Below are 18,141 nucleotides of genomic sequence, written 5' to 3'. Positions count from 1 at the left end.
TCTGTGGACCAAAATACCAGAGAGTTGTTCAGAACTGCAGAAGCTTGAGGCATGGGCTTTGTGAAAGCCACCAGTTGGGAGGATTAGGCAGGGCTGCCCAGGCTGCTGATTCTCCTCTGTGTCACTGTTCTTCGTGAGGCTGGGCATTCACCTCAGCCACCCGGAGCCCCTGTCTCCAATGACATTTAGGTCCACTGAGAAAACACTTTCTTTGCTAGGCTGTTCCCTCTTATAGTCGTGGATCCAGTATTGTTAACTCTCCAAGATGTAGTTTTACCTAGATTAGGAAACCATTCAGTATCCTTGGTAAAAACCCTAATCAGCAGCTATATAATGTGTTAGGTCTTTGTACAAATCAGCATATCACACTAAAGCTGGTACCAGATAAAAGTGTTTCACTTTGAGTATATAACCAAACCATGAGGGCACGTTCCAAAATGCCAGTTCATAGTTTTTTATGTAAAATACCGGAGTATTCTGGTATACATAAACCTTCTTAGCAAGCTAAGTAAAATGTAATATGAGTTGTCTTTTTTTTTTTTTGCCTTTTTTTGTTTCCCAAGAAGGTAGTGTGATTGTCACCATTTGTGGCTTTGTTCAGAGCCCTGGGTTTTACAGCTTATCCCTTTTCCTTCCTAAGAAAGGTTTTTCAAGAGGTGAAGGATAATAGAGTGGTATTATCTTTTAAAACCAGTGAGAGCCCATAAACACAGGTGTAGGCATTTGTGTTCTAAGCTGTGCTCCAGCAGTGGCTACCCTTCTTTGCTGTTTGTTTACCCAGAACCATTAAAACCATTTGAGGAGTTAACATTTTTAGAATATTATGACAAATCAAGGGAAAAGCCCTGTATGCAGGGAAACGTGATCAAGAAACACTCGGGTGAGTGGACAGAGAGCTCATTTAGCCAGCGCCCACAGTGAGGGTGTTCTCACAAGATTGGTGGGCCAGCAGAGCATGGAGCCCTGATGAGTGTCAGACACCAAGATGCCGTCTCCAGCTTGTTGATCTTTCCTCACGTGGCAGACTTCTCCCTGAGAAAGTTCCCTCCACCTGATGGCGAAATGGCTCTAAAATGTGACTGAGGGCATCAAGTGGAAATGTGTAGGAATGTAACTCCACTGGCCATTAACCAGTGACTTTGTGTGAGCCCCCTCGTTGAGTGGAATTAGGGCTCCCGTTGTGCCTAGGAGGGAGCATCACTGCCTTCAGACCCCTAACTCTTGTAGCCTAGACCTTAGACTTTACACTCCCCAGCAGCTTGTATTTAAGCACTGTCTTGTCTAGCAGGAGCATGGCACATGAGCTCTATCTGAAGACCACCATGCCTTGAATTTTGGTAGACCCAGCTGGGAAGGATTTACAGCTATGTTTACTCAAAGTGTAAATTGACCCAAATTTTTCTGTATAAACATTCAGCCCTTGCTTATACAAAGTTGATCTTCACTCCCATAGCCAAATGACAGCAGAGCTTCCTGGAGCGTGACAGCCACAGTCAGGGATCGTGCCTCTACAGCTTAGTAAGGGCTGCCTGAGCACCAGGATGGGGGCTGCTCTGTTTACACCAAAAACTGGGTTCAGGAGACTTCATGTGTGGGTGTGTGCACATGCGTGTGTAGGCACATCCGTTGGTTTGCTTGTCAACCCCAGTTTCAGCAAAGACTTTTTAAAAAGATATTTCACGTGGCTTAACACACCGTGACGTCCAGTACATCCTTGTACCATCGATGCTTTGTTGTGCTTCTTTAAGATCAAGGGACGGGGGAGGAGAGGGGTTGTACTCTGAGAGTTGCTGGCACCTTCCAGATGACCCTCTCAGTGGTCCTTGCCTCTGCCCCCTATTTGCTTTAGCCTCCTTGATCCATCTGTCAGCTCTTGCTGTCTGACCAGGATTTAGACTTCATTGTTAATGACTAAGAATCCCACCTTGGTTTGGACTCTCGGATGCTGCTGTCTTTATTCACATAACATTTAGCAATCTGTTTCTTCCCTCCACCCCCCCCAAAAAAGTAAGCAGTTGAGGACTCTACCACCATCAGGTGCTAACTGCATTCCTCCCCCCAGCCTTGACCACTCCACTTACTCCTTTGAATCCCAGGCTTCCTCGGAGTATGACCCTGTCAGGACCCCGAGGCCAATATCCTGGGCCTGAGACTGGTGCTGAAGGCTACGAGGACTCAGGAGAGGTCCCTGGTAGAGCTCCTCATGCAACTCTCGGAAGATTCCTAGGACAAGGTAGATAAAGATGATGCTTCAGAGAAGCCCAGCCCTGCCTCAGATAGCTGAGACCCATTAAGACTGGGGCAAGTGACCCTTCTCCCAGCCGTGACCAATTTTCTTCTGAGGCAAGGTTGCTCTGAAAACTCTGAGCATCCTTTAAAAGGTACCTTTCCTTGGTACAGCTTCTTCTAGCTGTTGAGAAATCTTGGCTGCATGAAAATTGAGGTGTCAGCCTATCAGAACACACAAAAGACTTGTATGCATTCAATCACAAAGGGCTTCTTCAGAAAATAAAGAACAGCTTAAGTAACTGGAAGAACATCCGGGGTTCAGGGCGAGGCTGCGCCAATACAACCAAAGTTAATCTGCACTTATAATTCTGTACCAATCAGGTTCCCGAGGGAATACTTCACAGAACTTAATAGAATAATAACAGAATTCACTTGGAGAAATCTTGGCTGTTGTGTCTGAGCTCAGCCTTACCCACTAGTCATGCCTCCTTTTGCTGCTTTGGTTCCTACTGTAAACTCTCCTCTACCTGCCTTTAAAAATCTCTTCTCATTTCATCTCGTCCAGGCCCTTGCCCTCCACGCAGAGGTCTTTGTCTTTGTTATCACCTACCACCTCACCTTGCCAAGCTGGTACTGACTCATTAAGCAGAACTCCTGCCCCCTGACCCTGATGCTTTCCCCCCTCTATCCATCAGAGAAGTCCCAGAGTAGGGAAGCTGGGCAGCCAGTGTTAACCCCTGAGCGTGGGTCGTGCCCTGGGGTTACCATTCAGGCACCACCAGAGAAGGATGTGACTCCAGCACGAGAACGAAAACCTCGGGGTGTAACCCAGTGTTCCTTTCTGGCTGCTTGAGGCCTTTGCCCCCTTCATCCTCTTGAGTAGGTGCCTGGTCATTTTCCCATATAAATATGGGATTTGATAGGTGAGATTCTCTGACCAAGGCCCAATGAAACTGTTGCCGAGAGTCTTCTCCATGGACCCAAATGGTCTGGGGGTGGGGAGCCTGCGGCCTTGAGGCCACATGTGGCCCTGTAGGTCCTCAAGTGCAGCCGTTTGACTGAATCCAAACTTCCCAAAGGATTTGTTCTGTGAAGTTTGGATTCCTTCAAAGGACCACACTTGAGGACCTAAAGGGCCACATATGGCCTCGAGGCCGCAGGCTCCCCGCCTCTGGTCTAAATCATCTCTTCGGTGCCCTGTAGTCCTAAATTGGAAGATCCTCTGAATGCAGCGGAGCCTCTCGATTAGCCTCCTGAGTGGCTGCGGGGCTAAGTTCCTCACGTTTGAAGTGTGCTGAGGACAACAGTACCTATAACCCCCCAGGCCCTGCCCTTGTGCTGTGATAAGCCTCCCTTTGACCGATCCATCCAAGGTCCTACACACAGCAACCAAGGATTTCTAGTGGCTGTGATCCTATCAGATGTATGTTCATACAGAAGACATAATTGTGTGCCTGAGGCAAGCACCATACCAGGAAGCTAGAAGGCCTCTCATAGGCCCTATTAACACGCATGGGCCGTGATCACCGTAGAGTTCATTCCTGGACTCTGTGTAGTGTGGCAAAGCAGGGGAAAAAAAAATACCGTTGAAGAGAACCCCTGGTACTATACCTCTCCTTATCACCAGCCTCAGTGCCCTTTACTCCTCCCCACTACCAGTTTTGTGCAATAACATCTTTTGGGCCTCCACTCAGAACACCCCTCTTCACCGTGAACCGTAAATGCCATTCCAAGTATTTCCAGCAATGTATGCCTTGTATTTAAGCTTGTGGTCCATGGACTACTTCCTACTCCAAGTAGCCCAAGCCAACCTATGGACATCTCTCTTAGATCTTTGTCTTTATCTCCACTCACATACCACCACCCCCCCACCCTCCCTAGTTCAGGCCTCTACAGTGGCCGCCTTGCCTCCATTCTACCTTCGGCAGTCAGTCTTCACGCAAATGCCATGCAGGCACTGTGCTTAGCACCGGGGATACAAAAAGAGTAAAAAAAGAAAACAGCCCCTGCCCTCAAGGAACTTACAATCTAACAGGGGAGACCACATGTAAACAAATACAAAACAAGCTATATGCTGGATAAATAGGAAATAATTTACCTAGAGAAGGCTTCCAGTAAAAGAAGGGGTTTTCCTTGGGAGTTAAAGGAAGCCAGGGAACTCAGTACAAGGGGGGGGGGGGCCGGGAGCATTCCAGGCATGGGGGATAGATAGCCATAGAAAATGCCCTGAGCTGAGAGATGGAGGGTCTTGTTTGTGGTACAGCCAGGTCACTGTCACTGGATGGAAAAGTATGTGTTGGGAAATAAGGTGTAAGAAGACTGGAAAGGTAGGACAAGGCGGGGTTATAAAAGGCCTTGAATGTCAGACAGCTCTCTGTATTTGCTCTTGGAGGCAATAGGGAACCACCGGAGTTTATTGAGTAGGGGAAAGGTGACATGGTTGGCCCTGAGTTTTAGGGAAATCACTTTGGTGGCCGAATGGAGAATGGACTGGAGTGGGGAGAGACCTGAGACAGGCAGGCCCACCACAGATCGTTCCAGTAATCCAGGTAGGAGGTGACCAGGGCTTGCACTAGGGTGGGGGCAGAAGAAAGAAGGGGGAGAATTCAGGAGATGCTATGAAGGTGAAATTGACAGGCCTTGGCAACAGCCGGGACATGGCGGGTGAGAAGTAGGCCAGAGGCCAGGATGACTCCCAGGTTGTGAGCCTGGGGTCTGGGGGGATGGTGATGCCCTCCACAGGAATAAGGAAGCTAGGAGTGCAGAGGCTTTGGGGTGAAGATAATTGATTCCATTTTGGACATGCTGAATTTAAGATGTCTCCTGGACAGCCAGTTGAAACGTCTGAAAGGCAGTTGGAGATGCAAGATTGGAGGTCGGTAGAGAGATTGAGGCTGGAAGAGTAAATTTGAGGAGAATCAGCAAAGAGATGGTAATTTAATTCATGAAAGCTGATGACACCACCAAATGAAGTAGTACAGAGGGAGAAGAGGGTCCAGGGCAGAACCCCAAGTTGTTGTTCTTGTTGTTCATTGCAGTCATGTCTAACTCTTTATGACCCCATTTGGGGTTTTCTTGGAGCGGTTTGCCATTTCCTTCTCCAGCTCTTTTGACAGATGACGAAACGAGGCAGACAGGGTGAGGTGACTTGCTTAGGGTCACACAGCTAGTAAGTGTCTGAGGCTGGATTTGAACTCAGGAAGATGAGTCTTCTGATTCGCAACCCTATCCACTGCACCCCCTAACTGCCATATACACATACATATATGTATACATGCACATACATACATACATACATCTATATACAGACAGAGAAACAATCACTGGGATGCTAAGAGAGGATGACATCACCATGGCAGAGTATGTATTGAGAGAAAACATCAAGAAAACGCAGGGAATAGAGAGAGCCTTAGCAGGTCACAGGCTGCAGAGAGGTCCAGGAGGGTGAGACTGGAGAAGAGGCCATTGGATGTAGCAATAAAGAGATCTTTATCCCATCAGCCCAGCAAGCCTCCTGCCAGCTTGGCTGTGGCAGCCAGGACCTCGTAGTTGGCTTATGATGACTGAGGCAGTCATCATTAATGGAACATCCTGTCCTCGTGACTCATCTCAGCACCTGCACACACTGCTGGTAACATTTCAAAGAGAGAAAAAATAATGATGTGTGAATGTTGGGAGGAATGTCAGACACTTGTTTTTAACCCAGAGATTTGAGGTGTCTCACAGATTTTAGATTTTTCTTAATGAGATTGGTTCTGGTGTGTCCTGTGAGAATGGTCATTGTCCTTTCCTTCGTGTCTTGCACTGCATAGTATCCTGGGCCCAAACTAGCAGGGTGGGAAAGAGGAAGGCAATGGAATTCGAAATGCCGCAAACTCCAGGGCAGCTCCTCTCCTGTGGAGCCGGTTGGGGACGACATTATTAACATTTGTCATCTTGTCAGGACTCTAATTTATGAAGTGGAGAAATGTGAAACTTAGGTTTTCATGTTTGTGTTGTCCCCTTTTCCTCCATTAAAACCGTACTCTGATATCTTACTGGTGTACATCCTGGGTTTTTGAAGACTGTGCAAATGGAACATGAGCTCAGGCAGGACCCACAAAATTGGTCCAGCTCTGAGTACAGGCCCAGCAGCTGACTGTGCCCCCTCATGCAGTCATACCAGTACAGCTGAGACAACAGCAACTCTCCAAGATTAGTGTCTACTAAGTTACAGAGGGTCTGAGATCTAAATCAGTGAAAAGAGTATCCATACTGATGAAATCTTGGGTCCTTAAAGTATGACTTCTCTAGCCTGTTATTGAAGTTTACAAAGATATCATTTCTGAAATAGCTTTTTCTTCCATAGGCTCACAGCCCTGGAGATATAAGGTTCCCATGGTAAATACTGTATCAGCTTTATAGTAGGACTGCCTCAGTATCCTTTAGGACCAGCAGTGTGATAATACTTGTCCTTGAAAGGAAGGATGGATTCTTGGAATTACCAGGCTTCACATACCTGTTAAAGTAAAGCTACTTTAAACATGAATCTCGAGTCCAAAATGTCTTCTTAGTTAGAGTCTGTGATTATCTGAATCAATCTAATGGGGAGATCTTTGGGGCCCTGGTAGTATTGGACATGGGAGTGGAGCTCACTCCTTCCTCATCCCTCTCTTGGGCACTCAGAATTAGGCTTGAAGCATCTCACAAACCAGAACCACCCATGGCAGTATAAAATGAAGTGATGCTTAAAGTTATAAAAGCTCATAACCAAAGTCCCTAAAGAAATAGTGGGTGTTAGATATTCATTGCCATAGAAAAGGATCAGGTTATGAAGGGTTCGGCCTAGGGGCCATACCCAGCTTTCAGTTTCCAGAACAGAGAAGAAGGGTCGCTGATCCAAATGTTAGTTTCTCTTTAAGTACAGGCTTTAACTGTGGCGCCCTTTGAATTGTCACTTTGTCCATGAGCCTGATTTGAGTTGTCCATGGGCCAGAGCCAATTTTGCAAGCCAGTGGAAATGGCTGAGGGGCTTATTTTATTTTTTTAAAACAGTACATAAATCAAGTGAGATCACATTTGGCAGAAAATTTAGAACTTATCTAGCTTGAAGGGAAAGGAGAGACTGCTTCAAGGTTATGCTTTTTTATTAAGCCATTAGGAGAAAAGATGCTAAAAGAACTTTATCTTTCCATCCCTGTCCTCTCCCTCCCCCCTCCCCACCCACAAAAGTGAATTAGTAAGGATTGGGGCAAAAGAACCACAATGGTGATGCTCAGGCATTGTTCTCTACACACTGAATGAAATGGTTTTGTGGTCTCCCTGTGATTGGTGGGGCATGATGCAGAGGGGCTGCCAACTGCTGGTCTGTTTAGCCTTGGGCCAAATTTCTGTGGTGTGAAGGTCCTCAGGGATCTGCATGAAGGCCTGGTGAGGGAGGAAGCCAGACTTCTTCACTGAGATCCCTAAGGTCATTGCACAAGTACAGGTAAACAGACATTCCTGTGAAAGGGATTTAGGCATTTTACTTCACTGGAACCTCATACCAGGATATGAAAGCCAAAAAAGTTAATCTAGTCTTAGACTAGATTGACAGAATTTAGTGTAATGGGCCCCTTTCCTCTGCCCTCTGTATCTGGAGGATTACATTCAGTACTGAGCACTGGGCTTTCTTCTGGAGCATGTCCAGTGTAGGGAGGCAAGGATGATTAGAGAATTCAAAACCATGTGATTTAAAGAATGAAGAAACAAGGAGTGTTTGGCCTCAAGAAGAGAAGACCTTCTAAAACACAGGTTCCCAAAGTGAGCGATACGACCGCCGGGGGTTACGGGAACAGTCATAGGGGGGCAATCGTAGCCTCATGTGCAATTGGGGGGTGTTAAATAAAAATAAGGGGGCAGTGGAAGCATATGGAAAGAAGAGAAGATAAGGAAATTTTGAAAAACCGTTTGTACATGTTTCATCTGTTGTGTAACAGAGGTAAAGTCATAGTGATTATGTTATTTTCCAGATAAACACACAAAATACAAATTCTAACCCGTCAGTGGTCAAGTCTGCCAATAGGTCTTAGCCAGCAAGTGTTGGCAGGCAAATGTGTGGTGCATTGTCAGGAAGTCCAAAGTGCCAAGGAATATGTGCATGTAATGACCTGTTTATTATATTATACTATACGGTGTCATCAAAATTTCAGTTCAGGAGAAAAAATGCAAATTTACAATAAATTCTTAAATTTAAGATGCATCTTTGTTTTTAAAAATTTTATATTTTTTGAAATGATGCCAATTTCAAAAAACTGTAAAGGGTTAAAGAAAGTAGATTTCCAGCGGGGTGCTGAGTAATTTTTTTAAGGGGGCAGTAGGCCAAATAAGTTTGGGAACCTCTGTTCTAAATATGTGGAGGATTGTCAGGTGGAAGATAGTCTCAAGAAAGCAGAACTAAGATGAGTTGGTAGAAGCTGTCAGTCAGGAAGTCGCTTGGCTTTCAAAATAAGAATTGTCTAATATAATAATTAGAGCTGTCTGGTAGTGGGGAATGGGCTGCCTTGTGGGGTATAGTGAGTTCCTCATCACAAGCAGTATTTAAGCAGAAACCAGATACTTCAATACTTGTTAGATGTAACAGAAGGGACTTGTGCAGATACCTAAGGGTTGGAGTAGATGAATTTTGAGGTCTCGAGTTGTAAGACTGTAGATGATCAAGAAAAAGTTGAAAGAATTTAGAGCCAATGAGAACGAAAACAAACTGTCAGGAATTTGTTCTGCAGGTGTGTGAGATTTCAGGTAGCATTTCTAGAAGGTCTGGGGTCCTATCATAACATGTTTCAAGCGTTTACTTTGTACGTATTGTCTAATTTTTAAAAATGCCTTCCCTTCCCTAGGCATGCTTAGTTTTCTCTTCTTTGCAACAGCCTTTAAAAGAACATAGAACTGTAAGCAATATTTACAGAATTGGTTTTCACTGAGCATGGGCTTAGGGGGGCTTTTGTGTTCCAGCCAACCCTGAATAATCACTGAAATTTAAAATGCATTCCTTGAAGTGACTAACAATTGTTTGGCTTTGAAATCTTAGTTAATGGGAAAAGACCAGTTCCTTTTCAAGTTCAGACTCCCCGTCTTTTGAACTAGGTGTTTTTCCTGTCAGAAGCTGATGTTACTCCACAGCTAGTTACACAGTGACTTGCTTACACACTTGCCGTCCTTCTCTTTCTCAGCCCTCTCTTCCTGTGCTCTACACACTGTCCAGCCAAGCAACACACGAAGCTGTTCATCTCCTGTGCAGGATGCTGGTCTTTGATCCAGTAAGTGCTGGTGGCTTTCTTTAAATATGTTTTAAAATTATCTTTTAAAAGACACATCCTGGTTTGGCAGAGATGGCAATATGGGTTATCTTTTTTTAAGCATCTGTTTCCAGCCCAGTGAGTATTTTGCCCACTGACTATACAAACATTTGGTTTTAACAATGGTGCTAGACTTTTTAAAGTTCAGTGCTAAGGAATAAGGTAAAGACATGATGAGGCACCATTATAACCTCTCTTGTCCCTCTCAGTAAGCATAACAGGATGTCTTACACCATCTAAAGTTTAATTAGATGTAGAAGTAAGAAAGATAATTTGAAAAGATCTGCCCATCCTGTTGCATAAGATTGATGTTTAATCTACTTGATGTTAGGACAGTGGCTTCCTAGATGCCACTTATAGACTTGTCTTTTATTTTAAATATACCACTAGAACTTGTAGTTTGTAATTTACTTGGCCTGTGCCAGTAACAACTGGCTTCTTAAACACTCAGAAACTGTTTGGGAGGCTCCTCTTCTCCATTGTGTCCACTAGATGTAAAAAATGGATACATCTCTTCCCTTGGTATATATTGTTGTTATATTTAATATTGTGGAGTGATTTGTACACATTTGAAACTAGAATTTCTGGCTTTTTTGATCTCAAGATAAAGCCAGAGACATAGACTTTTTAGCTTCTTCAGAATGCCTACATTGTAGTAGATCTAACGAAATGGCCTAGAAAGTCTTCCTTGCCACGTTTGATTACAAGTACTGGGATATAGTTGGGGAATGATGGCCTGTTATTTAAAAGGAAAGCTGTCATACCTTGAAAAAGATTCCATTTTAAACAGTCAAAACGATTGCAATTTCTAGCAACTAAATCAATGAGAGATGAGATTTTTCACATTGCGAGAATGAGTTCAAGCTAGTATCGTGGCTTTCATGGAGGGCTGGCCCTGCTAATAAGAATTCCAAGTCAGAGGCTCCCCCTAGTGGTATGCTATTTGTCAATTTCAAGTTTTACTTTTTACACAGGAATGTATGATTAAAAGATAAGAAGTATTAAGGTATCTGCATACCAAAGATGTCCCCTTAGTGTGTCCTTCTCTCCCAATTTGATTTCAGTCCAAAAGAATATCTGCTAAGGACGCCTTAGCCCACCCCTACCTGGATGAAGGGCGGCTGCGATACCATACCTGTATGTGTAAATGTTGTTTTTCCACCTCCACTGGAAGAGTTTATACCAGTGACTTTGAACCCGTCACCAATCCCAAATTTGATGACACTTTTGAGAAGAATCTCAGTTCTGTTCGACAGGTAAAAGGTGAGTGTCCTTGACATATAGTGGCCAGATTGGAAGAGTGAGTCACATATTCTGTTCTGTAGCACAGTGTGAGGGCCAGGCCTTACTCCTTCTGCAGCTTTGCCCAGGCAAAGAAGTGCTTTCTGCTATGAAAGGTATAAAGATTAATTGGGGTAGAGCCTATATCAGATTGCACACTGTCTTGGGTGGGAGAGGGAAGAGATGGGGAGAAAATTTTGAACTCAAAATCTTATGGAAGTGAATGTTGAAAACTAAACATAAATTTTTTTTAAAAAAACTATTAACTGGGGACTTCACGTGAGGCAAATTTGAGACAAGCACTCATTTTCAAGGATGACTTCCTGTGGGAACGGCTCAAGTCATCATAGTAAAATCCTGGCCTATTCATTTGAACTAAGAAGATGAATCTTATTGAGTACTTTAGCTACAGAACTTACTGTATGACAAGCACAGACAATAAAATTTATTAATGAGATGGCTGGGCAAGGTGAAGAGAGTAGAAATTTCTAATATATATATCTTCCACATAAATTCCCTAATTTTTGAGGGGGGAGAGTGGGTCAACCACCAGAATACTGATCTCATTTTTGCTAAAAGGGGGCAGCTTTCAAGATAACTGGATTCCAAATCATGTAGATTTTAAAATGTGAAGTTATACTTAGAACAATTAGGTATCCAGTAAAGATGGCAAAATCTGGACGCATCAGGGTGATTCAGGTGTGGCCTGCAGCCCCATGCCAGCCGGATCTTTAAATGGTATTCAAAGCCACAAGAGACCACGCACAAGGCATCTCCTCTCCGTTTCCTCCCAAGTTTAGAGACAGCTCATCTCTCTTCATACTGGTGTTTCCGGTCATGTCAGATAGGTCCAAGGGGGGCATCTTAGATGACTGGCAGTTGCTCTCATTGAAGCTATAGGAAGCAACATTTTGGTGTTGGCTTGGCTGCAGCCAAGAATCCAAGCTTCTGTGAACTGGCAGAGATTATTTGATATGTGTTTGCTCCACAGAAATTATTCATCAGTTCATTTTGGAACAGCAGAAAGGAAACCGAGTGCCTCTCTGCATCAACCCTCAGTCTGCTGCTTTTAAGAGCTTCATTAGGTATGTGGTTCTCATTTCTGTTTTTCCCAGTGATAGCCAGGCTTTTAGTTGGAATTAAAAATACTTTTGTGATAACAAAGTTATTTGAGCATGCTTCTCATTTCATTTGAATAGATGGCAAGGGCTGCATTTTTGTCGGATGGGTAACCAAAAAGTTTCTTTTTTTGAGTGTTTTGCTTTTAAACTGAAGTACGAAAAGAATTCAGGATTTAGTTCTCATCCCCACCTTCAAGCCTGTCTTCGATTGAGCACGGCTTCTTGGATAACTGCACTGTCTTGTTCTCTAAAATTGGGAAGCCCACCGCTGCAAAGGGACCTTTCGCCTCAGGGTCAGATGTCACCTTCCGCAGGATGTCGCCCCGCTCCATACACCACACGTCCCAAAAGTCTTACTACAGTTTTAAGCTATTAATGACTTGGGACGCACAGTGTCTCCATACTTGTCTTCAGTAACTGTAGGTCAGAGGACATTTCCCTTCCACTTCAGATAACATTTAGAAGTCCAAGGCCCAGGTTGATTCACTGAGCAAAGTATGGCACGAGTGAGGTTACATCTAAGAATCTTCTCTCTCTCTGCCTCTCCTCTTGCTATTTTGGGGTCTCTGTTTTGGGGTTACTTCTCCCCATTTCCTCTGCTTGTCTTTCTTTTTCACTCTCCCACCTGTCTCTTCCCACCACCCTCTTTTAACGAATCCCAAAATGTATCCATTGTATTTACTGAGTAGAGCTTTTATTTTCATGTCCATAATTTTTAAAAAGAGTTGTTCTTTTCCTGCTTACCTTCTTGGACAAAAAAAAAGTCCAAAACAAAGTTATTTTTACTTATGGGTACTTGAACAAGGTACTGTGGGAGGAACTAAATCTAAGAATCCATCCCTGGCTTCAAGGAGATCTGTGTTTGAATACACATGAAAAAAATATCAATACAAGGCAAGAAACAAAGAAGTAACACACAAGTTACACAGGGAATTGTCTCTATTGCTTATCTGGCCTTTGGAGGAAAAAGAACTTCCCCACACGTGCACCTTTGTTGGACCATTCAAACCAGGAAACACTGCAAGGCCTGAGATGTGCATTGTGGTCCCGTTCTAAATCAACCTTTTCTGGACCCTTTAAGGATAGACAAACCTATCTCCTCCTTCCTCCAATTAGTCTTAGGTTCTTGAAATGCCAGTTTGGGGTCATTGTAATTTGAAGGATAATCAAAAGAACAACAAAGAAATTGAAAACCAGAAATATGTAGAAATTGTATTTTTTTAAGGGGGAGGTTCTTAGAAGCAGGGAATCCAGAGAGCGGGAGGGAAGGAGGAAATATTTCCCGATGTGCAAAGCTGATTGTTGCTCGCTGGGCTAATCACATCGACTTTGTTTTGCTTTAGTTCCACTGTTGCCCAGCCATCTGAGATGCCGCCATCTCCTCTGGTCTGGGAGTGACCTCGGAGGAGACTTACTGTACTACTGAAGATGTAGCTTTCCACTGGAGCCTGGGCTTTGCAATTCTGGAGGTTAATCATGCTTGTACTGTAATTTTACTAATGAAGTTTTAAATTAACAACCACTACTTGTATGATATGAATACTATTTAGAAATGTTACTAGACTTTTAATCTTGTAAAGTGGTTGTGCTTTTAGAAGAAAACTATTTCACCCAGAGTTGCACATGTTTTATGAATTCTCGTGCAGCTCTTATGGCTCTCCTCAGAACAAATCAAGAATCGAACCAAATTTGGGACAGCTGTTTTGGTTCCGTGTTGGTTTTTTGTTTTTATTTTTATTTTTTTAATTGAAGTGAGATTGTACACACAAAAAGGACAGTCGTACATTTTTATATTTGAGCCATTCCTGAAGATTTGGGGTTTTCTAAAACTAAGAAATCCAGTGAACTTGACTGCGACCAATCATGAAGCCACCTCAACTGGCACCTGACTGTGGCCACACCAGTCTGGGAAGGGAGGGTTAGGGAGGGGGAGGGGCATGCCACCTGATGATCAAAGTCCTATAAATAGCTTCTCCTTAGAGCCGTGATGGTGACGTGTGGTGTTCTCAAATCAAATGTCGTGGGTAGAGAAGAATGAGTTTGTGACTAGGCGAGACTAAACTTCTGTTTTCCTTACCCAGTATATATAGATATATATATATATAAATATATATATAATATAAATATATATATATTTAATCTATTTTTATTAGAAGTTTTTCTGCTCTTTCTTACATAAAAGACCCCCCCCCAAGCATGCATCTTTCATGTATGTAAATAATTCCATTTCTGGGTTAATTTCAAAAGTACCCCCAACATTGCTGTATAGCGATAAACTAGCTTGCACATTTTAGGTCTGTGAAATTTTGTGAGACTTTTCCTGCACTGGACAGTTTAAAAAAAATCTAAAAAAAAAACATTAAAAAGTTTTTTAAAATGCCACAAAAAAAAAAACCACAACAGCCCATAGGGAATTATGTTCATTGTGTTTGTGTCCTTAGGCAAAGCTGTGGGAGTCTTGAAATGTCACCGTAGTAAATAACTTATGACTTTTGGGCTACTTCTTTTCTGTTGGAACACTGAATTCTTCTGTGCATATGTATATATAAACACAACTGAAGGCCTCTACCTCCTGGAGCTAGACAGCTTGGCTTGTTTACCTCCACATGATGATGATGATGATGATGATTATTTTTTTTAAGTTCAGTGTGGAGATTTGAAACTTGAATGTCCCTCCCAACTTTTATATTTAAAAAAAAATAATAAAACAAGACAAGAACATTGAAGACTGTTTTTCACCTGTACAAGAATACTCATGGATCGTCTTAAAATTGGTCTGGGGAAAGAACAAACCTTGGTGTGTGTTATGGACAATTAACTGTTAAAGTTATTGTAAGTTATCTGTATTTAGCAGAGTATTTTCATCCTGAGTGATCTGAGCTGAATCTGGAAACTCCTAGTAAGTTATGTTTGGAAGTTTTAACTTCAGTGAAGTAATTAATTGCTGTGAAAGAGAACTACTAAACAAAGATGGTGCAGTATCTTTGTTTTTTGTGAGGCTCCTAAGAATCAACCCAACTGAACGTATTTAGTGACAAAAAGAGCCCAAGAAGACAGTGGTCTGAAAGGTACAATCTCAGAGGTTGGTCAGTTACCACGTGGCCCACTTGCTGGTCCCTTTGTACAATGTAGACTTGAAGTACGGTGGTGAAAACATTAAATGTGACATGTGAAAAAGCAGGGGCCCAGTTTGATTTACTTCCCTTCCCTTACAGTTAGGGTTACCACTCTTATTGAAAAGCATTTTGAGACATTCTTCTTTGGATAACACAACCTTTTTGTATAAAACTAAATAGAAAGTGACCTACAGAGTTACACAATGTTGAGCCCAGAGTTTTTCTTATCTTGTCTCATCCAGTTTCTTTACAGATGAGGAAGCTGAGGCAAGCTGGCTTGCGGGGAGTCCCGTGGCATTCCCCAGAGTGGAGCCAGGTTTCCTGCCCAGCCCAGTGCTCTTCTTCCCTTTACACCAGACTGAGATTGGCAGTCAGGGAAAATCATCCTGTTTTCTTCTGGGTTTTGATAACAGATAAAGATGAACTCTAGTAATTCCCTCAGGTCACAATTGTTAGATATCTATCTCCCTCCTTTGTACACAACACAGCTTTGTCACAATGAGCCACCACCATATAAAAAAGCTTCAACAAAGTTAGTTGCATACAGAAGTTTAAAAGAAGCATTTGTGAAAAATACATGTGACAAGTAACTTAGAACCTAAAACTCATCCTCACTGACTCCTAGTTAACAGAGTGTCTTGACGTGATCCCCTTTGGACCAACATGCTTATCATAACTTATCACTGCTTAAGTCAAGACCGTGAATGAATGTGGAGGTTAGAGAAAGAAACCAACAGAATTGGGTGGGGGGATGAGAGACACGGAAATCACTTGGAGCCTATAAGAAATGAAGTCTTTGCTAGTCCAATGAACCATTCTTTTTTTTTTTCCATTCTAGTATGATATAAAACAGTGGTATTTATTGACCCCACGTTGCTATACAAGTTGTGATCCATTTTCTAGATGAGGAAACACAAATGGCTTGCCCATTGACATGTGTGTGTGTGTGTGTGTGTGTGTGTGTGTGTGTGTGTGTGTGTGTAATAGAGTTATATATGTGACTATATTATATAACTATAATAATTATTGAGGCTGGATTTAAACACCCAAACCAAGTCCTCAGAAGTGTCTTCATTCAGCACTACAATCCCTTCTTGAAGATAAAGATCTAAATTATCAAGGGTCCTTATGGTTATGAACTGGTCCTAAAGCCCTCTTCCCACTTAATCTTAACTGCTAACAAGGAGTCTTGCTAGCATGTGTTTACATTTAGGAGTTGATTCCAGGCACACTAACCTCCCACAGACCTGGTTCTTTCCAGAGAATTGATTTGATAAGAGGTGGATTCTTTCTCACTGTCACACTAGTCTGGCAAGTGACAGAAGCAGTTGCTGTCCTCCATAGGATACTATCTAGAACCCTCCAGACCTTCAGCCACACTTCCCTTGGGCCATCTTCCCACTGTGTTGTGCATTAGTGCCCTCTAGGCTGGACCACCTGAAACTATGCCCAGGAGAAACTCTGCCCTGATGCCACATTGTCGTGTGTGCTGAGAGAGCTTCCACTCCTCCCCTGGAAACATATCTAGCCTGCCAGTCCAACCACACTTCATCCCAGCCATCATCCTTCTTACTCTGGAAGTCATGTCAACATTACCATTGCTTCTGGATAGGGCATATCAATAGATTGCACCATCCCAGACCATACTACCCCTTTCCTAGGCACTAGTCCCCATATTATATTCTCTTAAAATAAGAGTTCCTTGAGGACACACTCTGTCTCTTATGTTTTTATCTATTTTAGCACAATGATTGGCACTTATCAAGTGCTTAATAAGTAGTTGGGGTTTATTATTCTTCTTTCATAGCACTCTTTACCATTACTCTTTTGGGCAGAATGTTTGGCTAGAACTATAGTATGTGTATTTCATCTGTTCTCATTCTGTTTGGTCTTTTGCTTTTTCTGTTTTTCATTACCAAACAGAATTGGTTTCTAATAGGCAACCTGACCTTGCTATCTTAAAATATAAATGCTGAAAACACCTAAGCTCCTCTCTTTAACAAACTCCTTCGCTTTTGGCCCATGGACAGCATTTGCCTTCGAGCTAGATGGTCCAGTTCCCAAGTGTAATGTTAACTAAGTCCCTTCACTCTTGGTGAATGAATGGGGGGAAAAAAGTCAAGGAAGCATACGTCAAATGGCAAGTTGCTGGGATATTTCACCAAAACTACCATCATTTTCATTGGTTCCTCCTAATAACTTCCAACAAGTGAACCTATGGCATTGAGGACAGAAAAGACCTACTTAGAACATGGAGGCAGCTTTTTTACCTTTCACTAAGTCTATGGAAGTTCAGTGCCTAGAATCGGCTCCCAAATGACAGCACATCCTTTCTTCTAATGTGCACAAGTATCACCAAGTTTGAATGTAAATAGCAAAAGATTTCAGAAAGCTTCCTAATTAGATAACTGCAAATGTTTCCACTGGACCAATCTTGTCATGCTTCCTGTAGTTTAGAGGCTTCAGAATGAGAGAAAAAGATGAACTTTGAAGTCCTTTGGCAAAATTAATCCAGTGTTTTAAGGGAAGGGGGCTGTTATTTAACTTCCATTATGATTAGGTTTTTAGGTTGTTTTTTTTATTTAACCCATCAAATATTTACTCTGTCTACATCAAATACAGCATTGTGAAGAACAAATGAAATCAGAGATGAAAAGGCCCACTGAAAAAGTCAAAAAGCACTAGACAAATACAAAGTAGTGTAATCATCTCTCTCTTCCAGTCTCCTTTCCTTCCCCCTTCAAATATGTTCAGGTCTTTGCTATCTTAGAACACCCTTTTCTGGATCCTTTTACTCCATGTAGTTCTAATTGCCCAGTCTCTCTCCTTCCCACTATGAAATATCTTCTGTGTGCTCCACAATGTCCTGCATCTCCCTTCTCCAGTTCTCTAGTATCACTACCAATCAAACATGTATTAACCACTTACTGTGTGCCAGGCACTGTGCTAACTGCTGAGGATACCCAAAAAAAAAGGTAAAAAAAAAAATCCTGCCCTCAAGCAGCTTACAGTCAAATGGGGGAGACAACATGCAAACATATCTATATAAACTATATAAACGAGCTATATATAGGATAA

General features: G+C 42.6%; 1 protein-coding gene across 1 annotated transcript in view; it reads left to right on the top strand.

The window, feature by feature from the left end:
• The window catches only part of NLK (nemo like kinase), a 125,016-nt gene extending 110,343 nt beyond the window's left edge, over positions 1-14,673 (top strand). The window contains exons 8-11 of the mRNA XM_020963195.2: positions 9,420-9,506; positions 10,610-10,808; positions 11,818-11,911; positions 13,291-14,673. Coding sequence (XP_020818854.1) covers positions 9,420-9,506; positions 10,610-10,808; positions 11,818-11,911; positions 13,291-13,345 — 435 coding nt within the window. The 3' untranslated portion in view covers positions 13,346-14,673. The remainder of the gene's footprint in view (positions 1-9,419; positions 9,507-10,609; positions 10,809-11,817; positions 11,912-13,290) is intronic.
• The last annotated feature ends 3,468 nt before the right edge of the window (positions 14,674-18,141 follow it).

The sequence above is a fragment of the Phascolarctos cinereus genome, unplaced genomic scaffold, assembly GCF_003287225.1.
Source record: "Phascolarctos cinereus isolate Bilbo 61053 unplaced genomic scaffold, phaCin_HiC Scaffold_5;HRSCAF=322, whole genome shotgun sequence".
NCBI classification, from domain to species: Eukaryota; Metazoa; Chordata; class Mammalia; order Diprotodontia; family Phascolarctidae; genus Phascolarctos; species Phascolarctos cinereus.
Note: the sequence above shows the minus strand (reverse complement) of the source record. Positions and strands in the feature narration are given on the sequence as shown.